At 53.9% G+C, this 19,527-nt stretch overlaps 3 protein-coding genes across 5 annotated transcripts in view; all 3 read right to left on the bottom strand.

Annotated features, from left to right (window-relative positions):
• PSKH1 (protein serine kinase H1) overlaps positions 1-1,217 on the bottom strand; it is a 23,740-nt gene extending 22,523 nt beyond the window's left edge. Inside the window, exon 1 of the mRNA XM_032486592.1 lies at positions 1,089-1,217. The gene's annotated coding sequence lies outside the window, so the exon portion shown is untranslated. The remainder of the gene's footprint in view (positions 1-1,088) is intronic.
• A 3,792-nt stretch (positions 1,218-5,009) lies between these two features.
• NRN1L (neuritin 1 like) lies at positions 5,010-6,732 on the bottom strand. Of its 2 annotated transcripts, none has more exons than XM_006180665.3 (3): positions 6,394-6,732; positions 5,506-5,638; positions 5,010-5,386 (listed from the first exon to the last, which is right to left on the bottom strand). In XM_006180665.3, exons 1-3 carry the CDS (start codon positions 6,485-6,487, stop codon positions 5,101-5,103), a joined length of 513 nt encoding a protein of 170 aa, XP_006180727.3. In that variant the 5' UTR covers positions 6,488-6,732; the 3' UTR covers positions 5,010-5,100. The 2 variants fall into 2 exon arrangements, with proteins under 2 accessions (XP_006180727.3, XP_032342476.1); XM_032486585.1 differs by having other exon boundaries at positions 5,506-5,617.
• Positions 6,733-6,885: 153 nt separating this feature from the next.
• Positions 6,886-18,074, bottom strand: EDC4 (enhancer of mRNA decapping 4). Of its 2 annotated transcripts, none has more exons than XM_014555789.2 (29): positions 17,792-18,074; positions 15,251-15,407; positions 14,729-14,840; positions 14,327-14,426; positions 13,873-14,062; positions 13,619-13,766; positions 13,426-13,530; positions 12,981-13,090; positions 12,815-12,898; positions 12,627-12,722; positions 12,429-12,531; positions 12,149-12,329; positions 11,984-12,056; positions 11,796-11,887; positions 11,533-11,732; positions 11,316-11,446; positions 11,070-11,223; positions 10,336-10,769; positions 10,146-10,250; positions 9,909-10,061; positions 9,787-9,823; positions 9,483-9,660; positions 9,214-9,369; positions 8,995-9,110; positions 8,738-8,903; positions 8,466-8,652; positions 8,153-8,372; positions 7,625-7,788; positions 6,886-7,415 (listed from the first exon to the last, which is right to left on the bottom strand). In XM_014555789.2, the coding sequence occupies exons 1-29, from the start codon at positions 17,874-17,876 to the stop codon at positions 7,223-7,225; spliced, it is 4,230 nt and encodes a 1,409-aa protein (XP_014411275.2). In that variant the 5' UTR covers positions 17,877-18,074; the 3' UTR covers positions 6,886-7,222. The 2 variants fall into 2 exon arrangements, with proteins under 2 accessions (XP_014411275.2, XP_014411276.2); XM_014555790.2 differs by having other exon boundaries at positions 11,533-11,720.
• Positions 18,075-19,527: the final 1,453 nt, after the last annotated feature.

Here is a 19,527-nt window from a genome sequence, read left to right as displayed (position 1 = left end):
AACAATATAGTTGAGTCTGTATCCATTCTTAAGCCAGCAACCTATCCCAGCCGATTCACCTCCTATTTTATGCCAGGCACAGAGCCAGACACTCAGATGCAAACAAAAATAACACAATCCCCAGACCCACTATCAGGTGATATAACACAATATACTCCAAAAGTAGTAGCAAGAATAAAAGTACAAAGGAGTCAGCGGTTACATGTGAAGGGAGGCTTTTCCAAAGAAATGAAATCCAAGGTATTTTTTAAAGGAGAGATGTAAATTTTCCATACTGGTGGGTGGAGGTACGGGATAAGAGAGTATTACAAAGTGAGAAAACTGCGTATCTAAAGCAAAAAGGTATTAAAACACAGAGCTAAAGGCAAATTCACATATCCCCAACAAACTATGTAAACAGGAGACAAAAGTGCCCAGGTTTTGACTTCGGGCTATGTTTCTACCCAGTTATGAAGAGCCCTGAACGCCTTGCTATGAAGCTTGGCCTTTATCCTGTAGGTAGCAAGGAGTCAGTTTTAGACAATGAAGGACTTAATTCAGATTTTTAAGTGGAAATGATCAATTTATCGCTTCGTGGAAGGGGAGTGAATGTGGAGAGCTGGGCTGCCCCTTATCAAAGCAGAGGGATAACTGGCTTGCGAAGCAGGTGGACTCAGGCCCGCTTTTTTCCCCGCCTGAACAAGGAAGCGACCAGCTGCCCCACTGACCCCTGGCGTTCAGTCGCAAAGTAGAGGGTGTAGAGTAGGTGCCGGACAAGAGAAGACAGTGAGGACAACCGGATTAGTTCACCCTGACCGATGCCGACTTGCTGAACATGAGGCAGGACAGCTGACCACGTCCACCTGGCCCTTGCGGCCTCAGATACGGGTTACCCAGCACAGCAGCACGTTTCGAGGCCAATTAACACTTGGACACCGGGGACCCCGAGCTGCAATCGCCTGGCCTGCCCCTCAGTCCCGTAGGCCCCGGAACACCGGGCACGGGCCGAAGTATGGGCAGGAACGGGCCCTGTGCTCCAGAAAGTGACCGTGGCCTCTCCTCAGCCCCTCCTGCCCGTCAGACCGTCGCCGTGGGCAGGGCCGCCTCACCTCGCGCGGACGGCGGGCTCTTCGGCGTCTGGGCGACTGTGCTGACCCTCTTCGGGTCGCAGCCACGGCCGCCGCCGCCGCCGCCGCCATCCTCAGGCGTCAGCGTCGTGGCGTCATCACAGCGCGCGCTTGACGCCAAAACAAATCCGGGCCGCCCACGGGGCGGTACGGGGGTGGACTCTCGGAAGAGCCGGGCTGTCCAGTTGGCGGCGCTCTGAGAGTGGCTTGCCAATCAACGCCTTCAGGGCGGGACCGGGCTTTCTCCAGGAGTAGAGAGTGTTAAGTGTTGCTCCAAATGTTTCCACCTTAGGTTTAGGCAGACACTGTGGATAGTAGGGAGAAAGTTTCTAGATTCAAATTAGGGTGGGAGAGCGCTTTATAGTGCCAAGTGGGGGATGTAGTGCATTTCAACAGAGGTTTCTGAAACTCCGCAAAGGATCGGTTTAAATTAACAAATCTATTAAAACTGCAATTAAAATAATTCAGACAGTCAGATGTGTTGAAGCTTGAGGATCGGTGATATTAGTTTGGGCCAGCTTTGGCGTAACGGTTTTTTGTCTGTTTTAAGGGTTGTTATTGTTACTAAATATAAATACATCCTGAGACTGCAAAGCAAGTAGATTAAAGAAAAATTGTTACCATTAACGATTCCGCTTTAGATTCATAATTATCTCACTACTTTGCCCAGATTGCAGGGTGGAGGGGAATAGATGACTCAAGAAATAAGGAGATTGTAATCTCCATTCCATCTTCCTCATTTCAGTCTGTTCATTTATTAAAATCTTTATTGGGAACTTCATATATGAAATTGTCTTTAACTGACTATAAGATAATGTTATTTTTTAACATTTTTTATTGATTTATAATCATTTTACAATGTTGTGTCAAATTCCAGTGTTCAGCACAATTTTTCAGTCATTCATGGACATATACACACTCATTGTCACATTTTTTTCTCTGTGAGTTATCATAACATTTTGTGTATATTTCCCTGTGAAGATAATGTTATGTTTTAACCCTAAAAATGTATTAACACCAATAAAACACCACCTGTTTTATGCAGTAGGGTTTCAAGAAAGATTTTATTTAAAAAAAAAAACTAAAAATTACTTCCATATATCTAGTGTGATTAAGGGAATGGACTTAGGGGCCAAACAAACTTGGGATCATATCCCAACTCTGACACTTCCATAGTTATGTGACCTTAAGCAAGATATCTCCCTTCCTTAAGCCTCATGTTTCTTATCTGTACAATGGGGATCGTAATTCTGACCCCACAGTTATTGTGAGGATTGAAAATAATATAGAATCCAGGGTTGATGGGGCTTAGAAATCCACACAACACCTCTACTTTACTGACATTCAGCAAATTAATTCAAGAAATATTTATTGAGTCCTTGCTATGGGCAGGTGCTGGTCTGGGCTCTGGTGAAGAACACCAGACCCCAAGATGGAGAGGTATATTGATGCAGAAGGGACTGGGTTCAGGACGTCCAGCCCCCAGGCTCTCCCCTGAACAATAAGCTATTCCATGTCTGCAGAGCTGTGAATGTGAGAACCATCACCATGATGCTCTGGCCTGGGCAGCTGTGTCTAGCTAGGGCCCAGTCCATTTGGCTGTCAGCCCAACCCTCTCCTCCAGCTCTGGGATAAAACAGACAAAGCTCTTAAGCCCCTGGCCAGAGAGCAGATTCTGTCCCCACCCCCATACACAAAACACACTCCAGGTCACTCATTTCCAGGGAAGAGCAGGGACTTAGGGAGCAAAAACCAGGGGAAAGTAGGTCACAGCAGGAGGATGGTAATCTCCCTGATGGCTGGCCAACACAGTCAGGTCCCTGCTTCTGAAAGCAGGCTGCTCCTGGCCATCCATCAAGAATGGCTCTGGGAAGACTTTTGGAGTTTGGAGCCCTGGCACCATCCCTCCCAACAATATATGCCCAGGTTAAGGGGGCTGCGCCAAGAAGACACGTTCTCCAACTCATTCTCAGTCCAAGCTCTTGCTATCTGTAACAGTTTCTATAAAAATAAGTTCTATTTTTCATTCCACACACTCCCACAAGTGCACTCTTTGTATCCAGCCCTAGCTTGGGTGCTAGACACACAAACAGGACCCTCAGGGAATCCACAGTGGGGAATTCTGACCTGGAACCAGACAGTAACAAGCCAGTGAGCCAGTGCTCAGTACTGAGGCAGGAGAAAGTCCTGGAGCTGTGTGTACCTGAGGCTTCTGATTCAGCTTGGAGTCAAGGTTAGGGAGGAGAGGACATTAAACAAGAAGTAGGAGTTCACCAGGAAGAAATGGGGAAGGATAGTCTGAGTACAGAAAATAAATATGTAAAGATCTAGAGGAATAAAACTCTGGCCTTCCCTTCTGGAAGATACCGATGGTCCAATGGGGCAGATCTGGGAGTGTTTGTCTCCTGAACTTTCTCCTTCAGGTGATGTGAGAAGATGGTTAATGAATGGTTGGCAGAGAGAAGCGGGAATAAAAGTACAGGTGAATGAAGCACAGGAGCAACGATAGGGCAGAGAATGAGTTAACTGAGGTGTCTTAGCTAACTGGAATGGCAGGGTGTTTGGGAAGCACTGATGAAGTAGGGCTCCCACATATATGGTTGGAAGTCTCTGGAGGCACCTGTCACCCTAGAGCCTAAGAAATGGTCCTATCAGGCCTGATTGTGTCCTGAGAGCAACAGCCTCCCAGCATGGGCTTTAGTGTAAACCTGGCCTGCCAAGTTCTATACTAGCTCAACCCCTCCCAGCTGATCCCTTGGGCCTCTCTTATAAAGTCCTCTCCAACTCAGCCCCACTTCTCCTCCACCATTTGTAAATCTTGCATCCTTACCTCTATCACCACCTACTGTCCTCCTTCTCTGAAGCCTCCCCTTACCCCAAAGACTGAGTAGGTAGATCACTCCTCTGTGCTCCTACAGAGAAGAGTTGAAGGAATAGACTGAATAAACTGTCCTACATACAAACACAGCTGGCTTATGTAGGGTCTTGTAGACAATGGCAAGGAACTTAATATCAGGATCAATTTGTCAATTTAGAAAATAGAAAATAAAGAGGAAGAAGGGAGAGTAGAAGCCAGTTAGGAGGTCACGGCAGTGCCCACAGAAGCCGTGGCATGGTGGCTTGGAAGAGGGTCCCAGCAGTGGTGGTAGAGGACGATCAAGAGGGTCTCATCTTCTCTGAGGCCTCCTTCTTCCCTCAGGATTTTGCCCATGTTGATTTTTGCTCTTCCTCTCCACCAGGATGAACAGGGGCTCTGTACACAGCACACACTCATTCCGTGCTCATAGAAAGTCTTCTGGGATTGTTTTTAATTCATACTGCTCAAAGAACAAGCTTGTGGAGAGCAAAGGACAGAGGAACCCTCATTGTGACCCATTTCTACAGCTCCAGCTCACCTCAGGGACTTGAATGTAGGCTCTAACAGGGTCTCCCCACCTTCTGGAACAGACTACCCTCAGATGAACCAGGACTCCAGAGAAGGAGAGGAAAGAGCACTTAATCTGAACTGTGTCTTGAAGGCTAAGGTGGTAGTTCAGCAGAGGGAAGAGGAGGTGAGAGGATCAGGAGCCTGGATGATAGTATGAACCTGGGGATAAGGGGAGGGACACTACCAGGGGCCAGGACAGGAGGAACAGGCAGAGCTAGGAGTGCCAACCCAGGAGGACAGAGAAAGACGTGCATTCCTGCACATCTCTGGTCACCACCAGGACTCATGGAAACTGCTAGCGATGGAAAGCTCTGCCCCACCCCTGGGAAATGAGTGTTTGTGAGGAGTAAGACTGAGTCCCCTGTGGCTGCCTACCGCCCCACCCGTCTCTTCCTGAGGATCATATTCTCTGCCCCAGCCAAGTGGCCACAGCCAAAAGAAAGGAAGGAGATTAATACAAATATAAATACCTTTAATGAAAGCCAAGCACACTCTGCAGAGCCCCAACTGCAGCCACTAGAGCAGGGCTGGGGGCAAGGGCGCTGCTACCTGACCAGACTGGACTGGCTAGGCCAGGGGTCCCAGGAGGCAGGCAAGCGCCAGAGCAGCAGTCAGCAGCACCGGCGAGGGGGCCGGGGTGAGTGCAGGTGCAGCTGCCCGCAGCGTCTCCTGGTTGGTCTCAGTGCCAGCGCCTCGCTCCTGAACACGCACAGGGGTGCCACACAGGGTGTGCAAGTTATCTGGGTGCGGGGCCTGGCGAGCTTCTTGCTGTAGTGACTCCCACACAGCGGCTGCTTCTTCTGGGCAGCCCAACAGGACTCGAGAGGCACAGGTGTGGAAGTCATTCCAAGACCTGTTAAGGGTGTGGGGTTAGGGGAATTAGGTGGGGTGAGGGGGCTTTGGAATGGGAAGAAAGAGGTTCAGACCCCAAGGGTGGCAGGGTTGGGCTACTGCCCTTGCACTTGCCCATACCTGCAGACGGTCTCTAGCTCGCCTCCGCGGCCCATGCTGTCCCCCAAGCGGATGAGACATTCGGCAAAGCCCTGGTATATGGTGTCACAGCGGCCTGGGCCTACAGTGGCTGCTGCCAGGGGAGATACAAGGACTGCAGGTAGGGATGGAGAATGGTTGATAGAATGATCCAGCAAACCCGTTTTTTCCCCTCCGCAACCCCCAGGGACTTGTTTACCAGGGAGCTCTCTGGGGATATGACTCAGCGTGAAAGGGATGCCCCAGGGAACTAAGAGGCATATCTAGGGACCACCTGCCTCAGCCCCCTTCTAGGCAGAACAAGACAGGATAGGTGGGGGTGGAGAAAGTGGATGTCATGTCCTAGGGGTTGGCTCTTCTTCCGAGCTCCTGGACCCTAGGAGTGGTAGGAATGTTCCAAATGAAGGAGGTCATGGTGAAGGGGGTCAGGCGGGCAGGGCTCCCAGCAGCATCATTTCTCTGCAGCCTAGAAAAGCTTTGCTTGGCCTTTCCATCTCGCCCCCAAAGACAAGTGTTTTTGGATGGGTAAGGAAGGATAGAGGGTGCTGGGATCCAGGCCTGACACTAACAGAGGACCTCAGAGATCCCATGGTTGGTCTGGGAGTCCTGCAACAGTCCAAGTCTCCCCTTATCAGAATGAGGGCTGCAGAAATGAGAGGTCCTTCCCCCAAAACTAGGGTTAAGTTCACACCCCTCACTTTATAACCTGAAGCCACTGGCACACATTATCCCCTCCCAGGAGCCCTCTCACCTCCTCTCCACCCTTTCTCTCAGCGCTCAGGAAGGCTGGGCCTCAGCTCCCACACAATCTATACCCAGCCTGGGGAGAGAATGTGCAGCCCGGGCAGGGTCCAGCACAACGGCACTCACCAAAGGACGGCAGCAGCAGCAACAGCAACAGCCCCAGGGCACGGGGCGGTTGCTGGCGGTGGCGATAGGGGCAGCAGCAGCAACAGCGCATCATCCCCAGCTGGGAGCCTAGTGCCAGAGCTAGCAGCTTGGAGTACAGCCCTTCGGCCCAGCCCCCGAAAGAAGGGACTGTGATTGGATGGGAGTTGGGGGCAGGGCTCCAAAGACAGCTGGCGGCCCCGCCCCCAGCTCCCAGCTAGGCAAAGGATGAAGGGAGGGACTCCAGAGAGAACCCAGGGGCACAGGGTGGTGCTGAGCTGATCCCAGGGCCCTTGCCTGAAATATGGAGACAGGAGGCCTGGGAAGACAGCTGTGTAGATGAGTGTGGGTGTCTAGGCCCCTGGCGTGGGTTGGGCTAGGCCAAGCTCCACAATGGGAGAAGGGAGGGGGCAGGTAACAGAGGGCAGTTATCAAAGTCACTCCAAAGACACATGAAAAGCACACATGTACTCCATTTTATTCCAAAAGCATTTAATTGAATTTCTCAATGTTTTTCAAAAACAAAAAGATCCAAATTGGAGGTAAAAAGGAACATGGAAAATTTAACACAAGTGATGTCACAATCTCGGGGGTCATGCTCCAGGCATGGCAGAACCCAAGAAGGCACAATGCCCACCCTGGGCCCAGCCTAAACCTGCTGGCTACCACAACCTATAGACCATAGCCAGTGCTACCCCTGTCAAACACCCAAGAGGTGGGAGCCTGAGCAGGTAAAAGGCAGACATGACCCTGCTTTGGCCTAGGCCTCTCTGCTGGCCTTCAGTGCCATCCCACCCCTGGGTAAGGCAGGCTAAGGGAGGCTAGGGGTCATAAGGCCGTGCAGCATGAGGCTGAGACGCCGGGCCGCTTTGCCAAGTGAGTTGTGTGGCTCGGCCTGCAGGAACTGGAAGAGCTTCTGGCGCACCTGGGCCATGACGGAGCCCATGTGGTCCCGAGTGATGGGGTCACTGTGGTCCAGGTGCATCACAGCCTCTTCCAGGTAGCTGGGGGTGGAGGAAAGGGACAGGCTGCAGGTGGCCTCCAGCAAATGGAGTGCCCCCTAGTGGCAATGAGGCAATGGAGGCCTCAAAGCCTGAGATGGGCAAAGTGGATTGTTGGAGAAAATCAGGGAGGGGTGTCAGGCAGGAGTAGGAGTCTCTGAACTGCTCTCCCACCTTGATCCGAGCCCTAGTCCCTGACTACACCCACTCACCTGAGCTTGAGGTCAGTTCGAGTGCCAAGGTCAGAGGCCAGCTGCTGGATGAGTGACAGGAGTACAGGCTGGGAGAGGGGGCAAGGTGGCTGCCCAAAAACCTGGCCTGGGTCTACAGTTTCACACACGTACAGCACCAGGTTCAAGTCAGCAGCAGTCAGAGCCTGAGTAGAGAGCAGCTAATGTCAGGATGAGATGCCTGCTTGTTGGCTATGTGGCCTGGGAGAAGATGACCAAAGAGAAGAGTTCTAGGGGATCCAGAGAGGGAAGCCCAGAGAGACTCTGTAGGGCTGTTATTACTCTAAGGGATTAGGAAAGGTTTCTTGAGAAGGGTGGTTATGAAGCAAGGTGGGTTGAGGAGGAAGAAAGGGATCCAGCATCCAGGCAGAGAGAAAAGCAGGCAAAAGAGAACCAAGAAGAGTCAGCTGGGGCCTGACCACCCAAAGCCTAATGGGTAGAGTGGAATGTATCATGTGTGGGCCTTGTCAGGAGACACTTGACCCTACCTGTGCCTAGTGCCTGGCTTACCTGCTGGAAGGCCTGATTGAGGTGGCCCTGCTGCAGCAGCTGCAGGATATGGGCTTGCTGGGCTTGGCAGTCGAGGTGGGGAGCAGGGACGGGTGTGCCAGCGGCTGAGCGCATAGCCTGCATGATGCTAGAGGTGACGGCGGCCTGCTGCTCCTTGAGTGCCACACTCACCTCACCCTTGACAATGCGCTGTACTTGTGCTAAAATTGACTCCTGCAGGCTGCAAAGCCAAGTGAAGGGAAATGAGGTAAACAGGGAGTCTGGTCTGGGCCTTTACAAACCCACCACCTTGCCCAGTGCCCTGCCCACACACCTGCCCACAGCCACATGCAGCTGGTGCTGCACCTCAGCCCGAACACTACTAGACACGGTCGCCGCCATTTGCTCAGTGGCCCCCTGCAGTGTGCTGACCAGGCTCCGCAGCTGGGCCAGCACAGGCTCTCGCGCCTCCTGCTCACGTGCCTTTCGGCTCTTCATGTGGCTCTCCAGCTGCTGCAAGTCTGACAAGTGACCATGGGATCATGAGATGGCTGGTGGGGGAGAAGGGATAGCTCCTCCCAGCTGGGGGCATACGACCGCACTCACATTCCTGTGTGCCCAGTCGGAAGCTATCATTGATCTGCTGGAACATGGCCTGGCAGCTCTTCTCGAAGGCGGGCAGCACCACGCTCTGGAAGGCTTCACGGTAGGCGGCCTGCATTGGCCCCTGTAATGTGTCTGCAGCTGCTCGGGCAATGGCATCTGTCAAGTTCTGGGCATGGAGGGAGGGACTCAGTTGAAAGCCTGAGCCCAAGCCCAGGCCCACCAACCACCAACCTCCCTCATCTTAGGCCCTATAGCACCTTGGACTTTAGCAGTTTGGAGATGGTCTCTTTCATGCTACCCTCCACGGCTGTGAGCTTTGTGGCCACTGAGTTGCTCAGCTGGCCTGCCATGGGCTCCAGGCTCCGAGAGACACCTGAGGTAGGGTGAGAATAGAGGTAGAGCCATGAAAGGAAGCTTGACAGGAAGGGGGCCCCACTCCCATGTGGCCCACCCAGAAGTCTCCATGCAAAACTCACATGGAGGCACAGTCTTCTTGATCTCATCCCGTATGCTGCGCTCCAGCCGTCCAGCCACAGCTGAAGACAGAGCTTGGGACAACTGTTGCGTCAGCTGCTCCTGCAGCTGCCCACCTCGCTGCTGCCCCTCAGCCAGTGCCCGCTCTAGTCGCCGCTCTGCCTTGTAGCTAAGGAATAGGCCTAGAGCAAGCCCCACAACCCTTTCTAAGCCAAGAATGCTGCTGTCACCCCATCCCTATGCCATGCTGTGCCACTGCCCACAAGGATACGCTCCTGCTCGTGCCGTGACTCTAGGGCACGTTCTACATGGCCTGTGACAGTGCTCTGCAGACCTTCAAGCTGGGTGCACAGACGCTGCAGCAGCTCCTCTTGGCTGTGCCGCAGCTGCGCCAGCTCTCTCTGCTGTTCCCAAATTAACGCTGGCCAGTCCTCAGGGATTTCTGCCACCTGCCAGGAGCACCACCATCACATGATGCCTGCCCCACTCATCCCCACACACCAGACCTGGGGATGGCCCAGATTCCCACTCCACCCTCACAGGCAGGAGCCAGAAGCAGGAAGTTGCTCACTCACCTGGTGCTCTGTGAGCCGGGATCCCACTGATGAATCCCTGCCATACATGAGAAGCACCTCAGGCCATGTCAAGCAGGCAGCCTGGTGACCACCCCTCTCCCTGGCCCCAGGACCCCCCCTACCCGTCATCCTTTTTGCCCTTTCTCTTGAGCTTGGGTGAGGCCCGAGGGGATCCCTTGGCCTTCCAGTCCTTGGCAGGAAGACGCGGAGTGGGAACTTTGGTGCCAAAGCCCCCTGCAGCAGAAGCAAGGCTGGCCACCTCATCATCGTGGTCACTGTGGGAAGGGGAGGGAGAGGGCTAGGCACCTACCCACTTGCTAGCCCTCCCTGTGAAAGGAATGGTGTGAGGTGGTGCCTACCTTTGCTCGGCGCTGGCGTCCTGGCTGTCATGTTGCTGCAGCAGGTGATAAGGTGGTCGGTGGAAAGCCAGGCTCTTGTGCTTTTCCTGGAGGCCATTCCTGGGGCTGGAGGGACAGGCCAACTCAGCAGTGGATGACTCTATCTGAAGACCCTACCATCAGCACACTTTCCCCCTCCTAAATTCCTCACCTCTCTGCCAGGCTGCTACAGGTCTCACGAGTAATGTCAGGTGCCGTAGGCCAGACTTGACTGTCAGGGGCTGTGGCCTCCTGGGTCAAGGCTGCCTCCAGGAGGGAAGGGGTACTATGCCGATCCACATCCCCAGGGCCTCCATCCAAGTTAAGCTGGGGGCCAAGCTCGGGCCCCGGCCGGGGCCGTGGGGACAGAAGGTGTAGTGCCGAGGCAGCTGAGGCCATACTGTCTGGCTCTAGACCCTCAGAAGCAGAGGAGCCAAAGCCACGGGACAGTGCCTCAGATGCAATCTCAGGGATATCCTGGGACAGGGCAGTGGAAGCTGAGGAGATAACATCGGGGGAGCGGGTGCGGCTAGGGGAAGCCTGAGGCAGCCCCAGGGGCTCCACTTCCTGCAGCTCCAGGGATAGTGTAGAGGCGGCAGTTGGCACCTGAAGTGGACCGAAGATAAGAACTTAGGTGGTGGGAAGTAGGGACAAGGGGAGTACAGAGACAAAGCACTAGTATCTGTAGTGATGAGAGGTGGGACAGCAGTGAAGGGTGATGCACCCAGGAGGAGAGGTGGTGAGGATGGAGAGGCTGAGGATCTGCCCTCCAGGGAACATTGGAGGCTGAGATGACCTCAGGGGAAACATGAGCCACCTGAGGCAGAGCAGGGCTAGCAGAGAGGAGACTGCCGCCAACCTCCCCGCTGCCATACACCTGCACTTCACACACACCCACACACGCACCTGCCCAGGCACTTTGGGAGTCAATTTGTCAGCTGGACCTGGGAGCAGGCTGGGCAGGAGGCTGCGTGGGCTTGCCTGCAGGTTGCTGCTGCTGCTCATTGTCAGACCACCATCCAACTGCAGCTTGGGGCTCAAGGTCAGTTCCTCAGGTGGCCTGGTGGCAGGAAGGCTGAGGTGTAAGCAGCCAGACCTTGGCACTACCTGGCACCAGCCCCCGTTACCCACTAACTCTGACTCTCACTTCACCTGGACAAGGAGGGGTCCACAGCCGAAGTACTGCCCATGGCAGACACAGCTGTAAGAGAGGAGCTGCTGCTGCTGCTGCTGCTGCTGCTGCTGCTGCTACTGCTGCTACTGCTACTGGGAGACGCAGTGATCTGGGGAGATGGGAGAACAAGGGCCGTGTCTGTGAGAGGCATTCCCAGTCCCCCAGCCCTAGCCCCACACTCCTCCACCAGCACACCTGCTGCAGGGAGGCGCTGGGCGTCATGAAGGCGTCAGGTGTCATCAGCTTGGGCTTGGTCTCACTGCTCAGACTGAGGAAGTCGGCAGGTGCAGGCAGCTCCACGATGCGTCGGAGGTCAGGCTGGGAGCCATGAGTGGCCGACCCTAGGCCCTCAGAGCCCAGTTCAGGCTGAGACTCTCCAAATGCTGTGGGGAAAGCTGCCACTTGAGTCAGATCTCAGACCCCGGTGAGAACTTGCTTCCCTCTCACCTTCAACTCACCAAAGTCCTCATGGGCAGGGTGTGTGGGGAGTGGCGCCACCACATCAGGGTTCAGCTGTGGCTGGAAGCGGATCTGCACGTCTTGCAATGCCCTGCAGGAAGAGCAGGGGGAGAACAGAAGAGTCATAGAGTCAGTAGGGTGGGGAGGGCACAGACAGGGCAGAGGTGGGCCTCCTCAACACACTCACTTAGTGTGTACACAAAAAAGCTTGATGAGCACACCAGCTGCAGACTCAATGGCACCGGCTCCGTGGATCCCATCTGCAAGGACAGTGTGGACAGCTAAGCCCTGGCGCTCTGTGCCTCAGCACTCCCCTATATCCAACACATATCCTTGATCCTGAGCAGCTCACCAGCCCCTAGGCTGTCATTCTCCTCCTCGGCAGGCAGCACCTCAGTGTGCCTCAGCCGGCAGCGACTTACAACCTGGATACCGAAGCTCAGCACAGGGTGGGTGAGCAGGAACTCAGAGATGGAGCTGAAGCAGGCACGGCCCTCCTCCTGATTCTGCAGCAGCTCCATCACGTAGAGGACCTGCATAGGCAGTGCGTTCACAGCTGACCTCAGGGGCACACATACCCTTCCCTCCCTGATAATACCAGCTCTGCCCAGGGTGCCCCGAGTGCAACCTACCTTCCGTTGTACATCGCTGAGAATCAGGTATTCTGCTGAGAGATCCAAGCAAACCTTGAGGCTGGGAGGCACACTCACTGAGTTGAAGATATCTGGGGAGAAGCTGGTGGACAACAAGGCATGAGGAATGAGACTGAGAGGGTAGATAGAACCCATATCTGCAACCCTGCCCCTGCCCAGACCCCAGCCCCTGCTTACCGAATGGTCTGCAGGCAGGTCCAGGACACAGTGCACCACATCTTCAGCTCCCGATTTTGGTCAGCGCCAGTAATGAGGAACCTCCAGAAAGGGACCCTGCAAAGCAACAAGACACTGAGTGGCTGGCTGGGCCCCTGGTGGGAGCTCAAGGTCTAGCCCATCATCCACCTGCCTGCCCACTCACTCACTCAGGGTCCTGTTTCTTGTGGTTGTCACAGAACAGGAGGCAGGAGAGGGGCCGCCCATCATGAGGCTTCCACTCGTGTAAACACCTGTAGGCAGGTATATGAGGGGCCTGAGTGGGTGATCTGATTCCCTACCTGGGGGGGCCCAGTCCCTCAGGCCGTGCCTTACCTTGGCTCATCCTGCCCCTCAATGTAGATCTGCCAAAACTTAACGAAGCCATCATGGCTTGCGGTAGCCAGGACAGTCCCATCGGGTGAGAGGGCCCCTTCACTCAGGCACTGGGAAGAACCCAAAGAGGCTTGCTTTGCCACCTGACTAGAGGTAGGAGCAAGCCTTTCTCAGGGGAGGATGGTAGTGAGCTAGCCTGACCCACAGTGGATCTGCCTGTTTGTGTGAAAGACTGAATGAGTGGGAGTGCTATAGAGAAGACCTGGACCCATGGGGTGCAGCCAGGTAAGGTACAAGCTCCATAAGAAAGGGTCACTTTGTGCTCAGAGTTCCCAAGGGCAGAGTGCTAGTAAAGCTGCCTAGGCAGTTGTGGCTACAGGGAATAGAGGAGGGACATAATGGGGTTGGGACAGGAGGGCAGAAAGGCAGTCAGCTGCAGGCTTACTGTGCTGTGGCCTTTTACCACGATGAAGCCCTGCTTGATTTGGCTGACATCCACAGGCCAGGTGCTGTGGCTGGAGCGGAGCATGTCCAGGTCCCATACTTCAGCCTGGCAGGTACAAGGAGGTGAGTGTTCAGCCCATGCCCACACCATGGCTGCTCCATCCCTTCCTCTCCTCCACACCCAGCCCCCTCACCCGGTCCTCATGTAACAGGGCCACCGTTGGGCTGCCCTCCTCACAGCAGTCCTCACTCTCTTCAGGGATGAAGGGGCACCAGATGATCCTGCGAAAGTGGTTCAGTGGCGTGCCCTCTGGCTGTCGGATATGAACTAAGATCTCTTCTCTGAACAGGGTGTTAAGGGCTAGCCAGGTTGATGATGAAGTGTGTCTGGCAGATTGAGTTCTGCCCACCTTGCTTCAGTCCCCCACCCAACCCTGGGAAAGGATACTGAATTTTGCCATTAACCAAAGCTAAGCGCCATACGAACAGGTTGCCCGCCTCATCCAGACAGGCCAGCTGTGGGGAATTGACGTGTGCAAAGGCCAGATCAGCCACACTGCCTGTGAAACCTTTGAGCAGGGTCCGCTCCGAAGTGCTGACACTGATCACCCGCACCATTGCTGAGCCGTTGTTGGCAGCTGGAATCAGGAGAGCCATAGACCGTGAATAAATATCCAGGCCCAGGCAGCAGCAGAGAAGCCCTGCCCTTGCCTGTCTCTCTGCCACTACAAGTCTTAAGCTTGGTTTTCTCTCTTGGCTCCAGAAGGCCTGGCAGAAGTGAGGACAGAACAGATAAGCCTTCCATTACACCACTAAGGTCTGAGTGAGCTGAATGGCCTGACACTGGATTTGCATCTCTGGGGCTTCTAGCAGAATACCTCCTCCCCGCTGCTCCTACTCACCCCGAATGGCATAGGCCAAGAAGGAGTTGGACACAGCAATCAGATTGCCATAGTAGTATTTCTGCTCCCAGTCATACTTGGCGACGGGCTGGATTTTCACCTGAGAACCAAGGGTGAAGAAGGTCATAGAAGCTGGGGGCTGAGGCAGCATTCCTGGAGCTAAGGTAGTCCTCAGCATCCCTGGGGACAGTAGAGGCCACATGTGTGAGCCCAGCCACCCATTCACAAATCTTGGGGCCAGATTCCCACAGAGATTTGGCAGCCAACCCTGGCTTCCTGAGACTGGGGCACACTACTGGTCTGTTAGGGTAATCTCCATAGGAACTGGCAGCATAGAGTGTGGGAGGGACAGCCCAAGTGTGCCCCCATCTATTATACATGCCATGACATCCTGGTGCCCACCTTGTTGCTCCCCCGTGCCTTGCTTGAGATGCTAGAATCACTGCTGGCCACAATCTCCACCTCCTTGGCCAAAATCCCGATGCAGGTGGAGCTGTCGTCTCCTGAGAGGCATCTGGGGCAGGGGTGCACAAGTTTGACTCTTGTTCACCCAAAATCTCAATGCACAGGGTTAGGAGGGGGAGAGGATACATCCACTCTGGTGAAGGTGTCAAGTCCCAGATGCCCAGCTCTGCCTGGCCCACTGGTCCCCAAACCCACTGTTCCCCTTGCTCACCTCCCTCCTTGGGAATGGCCCTACTTCCATGCTAAATCAGGAGCCCATACTTCAGATCCAGGCCAAGCCCTTGAGCTTGTCCTTGCCCCTCATCCTAGTGCAAACCCAGCGTAATTATATGCTCTACCCCAGGTCATCTAGTGGGGAAGCAGAAGAGGCTGCTGGACCCTCTCTCCCAGTCTTACGACTTCAGTTAGCAAATGCCTCAAAGACCCCATCACCACCACTGCTATCTCCCAGACACTCACATGACTTGCTTTTCCTGCAGGTTAATAGGTGGCATGGCCCGGAGACCAGGCTTGTTTGTTGAAGTACCATCACCTGAGCAGAGGGGGTCTGAGACCAGGAGCCCATTGAGATCGCCATTGTAGGCGTTAGATGGTCGCTGGCTCTCTGCACTGGGGCCTGGGGACAGAAAGGGCTACTCTGATAAAGTTGTTCTACCTGCCCACTGGCCTCTCCTCCTGAAGAGCTTCATTTAAGAAACATGAGGCGCTCTAAGTGAGGCATGCCAGTGGGGAAGAGGGCCCTTTGTTCAACTCTCATTTCATAAAAACTGATGATGGACCCAACAAAGGATGAGCATGATGCTCTTCTACCTGGGGGTGGGGGTATATGTCATCAAGGATCCTCTGAGGCTAATTAATATTCAGGCCCAGGTTAGCACAGGAGGACTCTGCATACTTGAAGGAGGGCGTGGTCAGACTTCACAGAGGAGGTGCCATCAGAGCCAGTGTGGCTAGGACACACAAACATAGGAAGGATGGAGGGAAAACAAGGCTGCAAAGATCTCAGGTATGAGGCTGCAGTGCTTAGGTTATCCCTGTAGTAGAGAGTTTTAAATGGGAAAGTGACATGGTCTGCTATGGCCAGAGGGTTGACTGCTCAGAAGTAGCATGCAGGATAGTTAAGAATCCAGGTAAGAGACACCAGAGCCTAGACCCAAAGCAGTGGAGTGGTTGGAGAAGAGAAGGTAGGCTCCTAAGGCATGGAAAGACATGATAAGACACAGGAGTATGAAAAGACATAGGAGTATGGGGGGGGTGGGTTTAGCTCAGTGGTAGAGCATATGCTTAGCATGTATGAGTTCCTGAGTTCAATCACCAGCACCTCCATTAAAAAAAAAAGAGAGAGAGCGAGAGAGAGAGAAAGGAAGAAGACTGCCTCACACAGAAATGGCTCAGAAGCAGCCACCCTGGGCAGGTAAATGCAAGAGGAATGGACATGAAGGAGTTGGACAAAGTGTAGAGAAATTATGGGGTAGGGTGTGGAGTCAGGACACACAGCATTTCAGTTCTTTACCATCAGAGTTTCGAGTCACAAAACAGTCTGGGGTCTGACATGCTCCTCTGGTGAGAGGAGACCAGTAAGGGCTACTTGGCAAACAGGGGAATCAAGCACCAATCAATAAACAAGGAGTTAAGAGGAAAGACAAAAGGCCACTTCACTTGTAACAGATCCCCTTAGCTGCTCAGGGGTAAGCTGACCACTCTCCCTCCCAAGCAGGCTACTATGAGGACAAACAAATAAGCTACACAAGGTTACCCATGCCAGGCTCTACCAAACCTTTTTGGAGTCTAGCATGCACAGCAGCTAATGAGTATAAGAGGTCCAAGCCAAGCTCATGAGTAAAAGGAGCACACAGTCCAGGCCTAGGGAAAACGGCTCAGTGGTTTCAGGCAACAGATGGATTTTCTCCAGGACTAGAGTGTAGCTAAACCTTAAAGTGGGCAGCAGTGCCTGCTTCCAAAAGGAGCCAGTTTGGGCCTTCCAGAAGGTTTAAGAACAGGGTCTGAAGAAACACTCTGGTTTCTGCACACCTACACCACCATCACCAGCCAGTCTCTCAATCATTACAAGTTTTCACAGGTCCTTGTACCTACCAGGAAACTTTGGTTCCTTCACAAGTGCTATTTCTTTGTTGTAGAATGTCTTTTCTGACACCCAAAACCCTGTTCATGTTACAAGACCTAATCTAAACATTGTCTCTTCTGTTAGATCTGTTCTCAGGCACTCTCCAGCCCCTACCCCACCTACCCTATCCCCATTACAGTAGCAAAATTTCTCTTGTTCAATGACAACAGCATTATATTACACCTCATTAGCTCTGTGTGTCCTGGGGGCTCCTTGAGGGCAGGAGCAGCTCTGAGGTACCACTGCAAACCCAAGTAAAGTTTAAATGAATGGAAATAAATGAGGGCTTGCAGATGTTTGTAGCCTAATCCAATCAGGACTGTGCAGTCTGTGATTTGCCTAAATCCCAGAGAGGAGATGGAATTGGGGTTGGTCACCTTCCTTCTGAAAATCGGTTTCAGAACCGCAAGCCTGGAGTCTGTATTCAAGCAGGAAAGGCAAGTTGCAAAGGGAGATCTGTGGCTCCTCAGCAAAGCCCTAGGTCTAGACACCGAACACGGCATACACAGCCCTGACTGGGCCTCTCAACTATGGCAAAAGGGTGGGGAACCTGGGCCAGTCCTAGGAACATTAGAGACTTTGGGCCAGGACACCTGGGAGGCTCTGCGGATTCAGAGAAGAGGCCTCACCTTCAGCCAAGATGCTGAAGGACGAGGCAGAACGGCCCAACCCCGGGATGGGGAACAATCGCATCCAGGGGTTTGAGCCCTTTGGGAAGCAAGCTCAGGGATTTGCCGCTCCGACCCTCGTCTGACCTCGCCAGCCGGGATGATGCAGAACCAGTCCTGAGGGACCCGAGAGCCTTGAGGGTGGTCCAAACACGAGCCACCCTTCTGCTCGTTCGCCAAGGACCCACTCCCACTGTCCTGGCTCACCCCCCGCAGGCCGGTCCAGCTTGAGTATGTCCCGCAGGTGCTGCGTGGCGTCCTCTATGTCGATGCTCGCGCAGGAGGAGGCCATGGGCCCAGCCGCGGGCGCCCTGTTCGCGCCGCGTTCGTTTCACTGCCGCCGCGCACCGTCCAGCCGTGCACAGCCCCGGCAGGGCCTGAAAGCCAGACGCCGGTCACTACACTCTGTCCACCCGAAGCTCGCAAACCGCCGCCCGAGCCGCGTCCCCGAGCCCCGCCAACCCCACCAACCGCCTCCACTTCCGGCCCGCCCGAGCCTCGGCTCCCGGAACCTACGCGGGGAGGAGAAGAAAGGTTCCGGGCTGGGGGCGAACGCTTCACTCTTCAGGGAGCCCGCCCCTACCGCGGTCCCTCTCCAGGGCTGGCTGGGTCGGGGAAGTTCTCCAGTTGAGGCAAACCAAATGTCCACTTCTGGACCGCCCAAAGTCAGGATACCTCGCCGGGCTCATGTCCATTCCCAGAGGATGGACTCATGATGGGCCTAGGACAGGGTCAATTCGGTTGCCCAGGCTGAATCCCTCAGATACCCTAGAAACAAGCTGAATTGGCAGAAGCTTCGGCTTCCCTTTGGGAATTGGGTCGGTGTAATCCAAGGCTTAAGAGGACCTGCAAAGTCATGGGACCAGAAATCCAAGGGCAGAGGAGGTGGTCCCACCACAAATACATTGTTTCCCAAAGTCCCCCAGCACCCCCTCGCACGACCAGGCACCCTCAGGCAGAAAGAAAGAAACCAGTTTACAAACATCTCTTTATTGCAGACATTTCAGGCACAGGTACATGGAAGAAGCTGCATTGCAGATTTTATACAAGGTGGTTTAAGAGGCAGCAGACAACTACCTCTCTCCCCAACCTCCACCCCTCCAAAAATACTGCAGCCTAGAAATCAGTCCCACTGAAATCTCCTGAGTATGCTGTCCTTTCAAACAGCACATCATCCAGCCCTGTGCCCAGTGTAGCCAGGGAACCTGTGGCGGTCTGAGGAAGTCCTTGGTTTCTGTTCATAGTGCAGGAGAGAAGGGTGGGGAGTGGGTGTAGAAGGTCAGGCAAAGCTGTGGTGTCCTCACCAATCCTAAAACCTTTAACAGGGCACCAGTCCAAGTCCTGGGTTTGGTTCTAGCCCGTGGATGCTACTTTGCGACCAGTTTTACACTACCAAGGCCTCAGAACTAAAGGGCTAGATTTGTACTAGGCAAAGCCTGTCCCCCAAACTGAGGAGAAATTGCTCCAACACCTAAGACTTCCCAGGATTTGAAGACAGTGTGAAGGTATGAGTGTGTGTGGCAAGGGAGGGAATAGGAGCTCTAGAGATGCCCTGCAGAGGTCTCAGGGGTAAGATATCCTAGAACCTGAATCCCTCAAACTCAGATTACTTTCTAAATCTAAATCTATACTCCAACCCAAATGGGCTTGGCTCTGTGGGCACTGGAGGCTGGCTGTTTGAGGCACTCCCCTTTGCAGGTGGTACAGGAAATGAGCTGCTCTCTGCTGGCTTGGCATTTGTGGGACACAATGGATGTGATCCTGACCCTTCTGTGGATAGAAGAGGCCCCTCTCCCTCAAACCTCTGCTCATACTAGGTCTTGCTGAGCCCTCAGTCCAGGAGGCATGAACCTAATGGGTCATTTTTGCCAAGGCTTCTCCATCTTCTATAGGATTATGGAGCATCTCACATGTCATTAGCGCCCTGACCCTTCCCAGTGGAG

Source organism: Camelus ferus, chromosome 9 (assembly GCF_009834535.1).
Source record: "Camelus ferus isolate YT-003-E chromosome 9, BCGSAC_Cfer_1.0, whole genome shotgun sequence".
NCBI lineage: Eukaryota > Metazoa > Chordata > Mammalia > Artiodactyla > Camelidae > Camelus > Camelus ferus.
The sequence above is the reverse complement of the archived record's forward strand: the minus strand, read 5'-3'. Positions and strand labels throughout refer to the sequence as shown.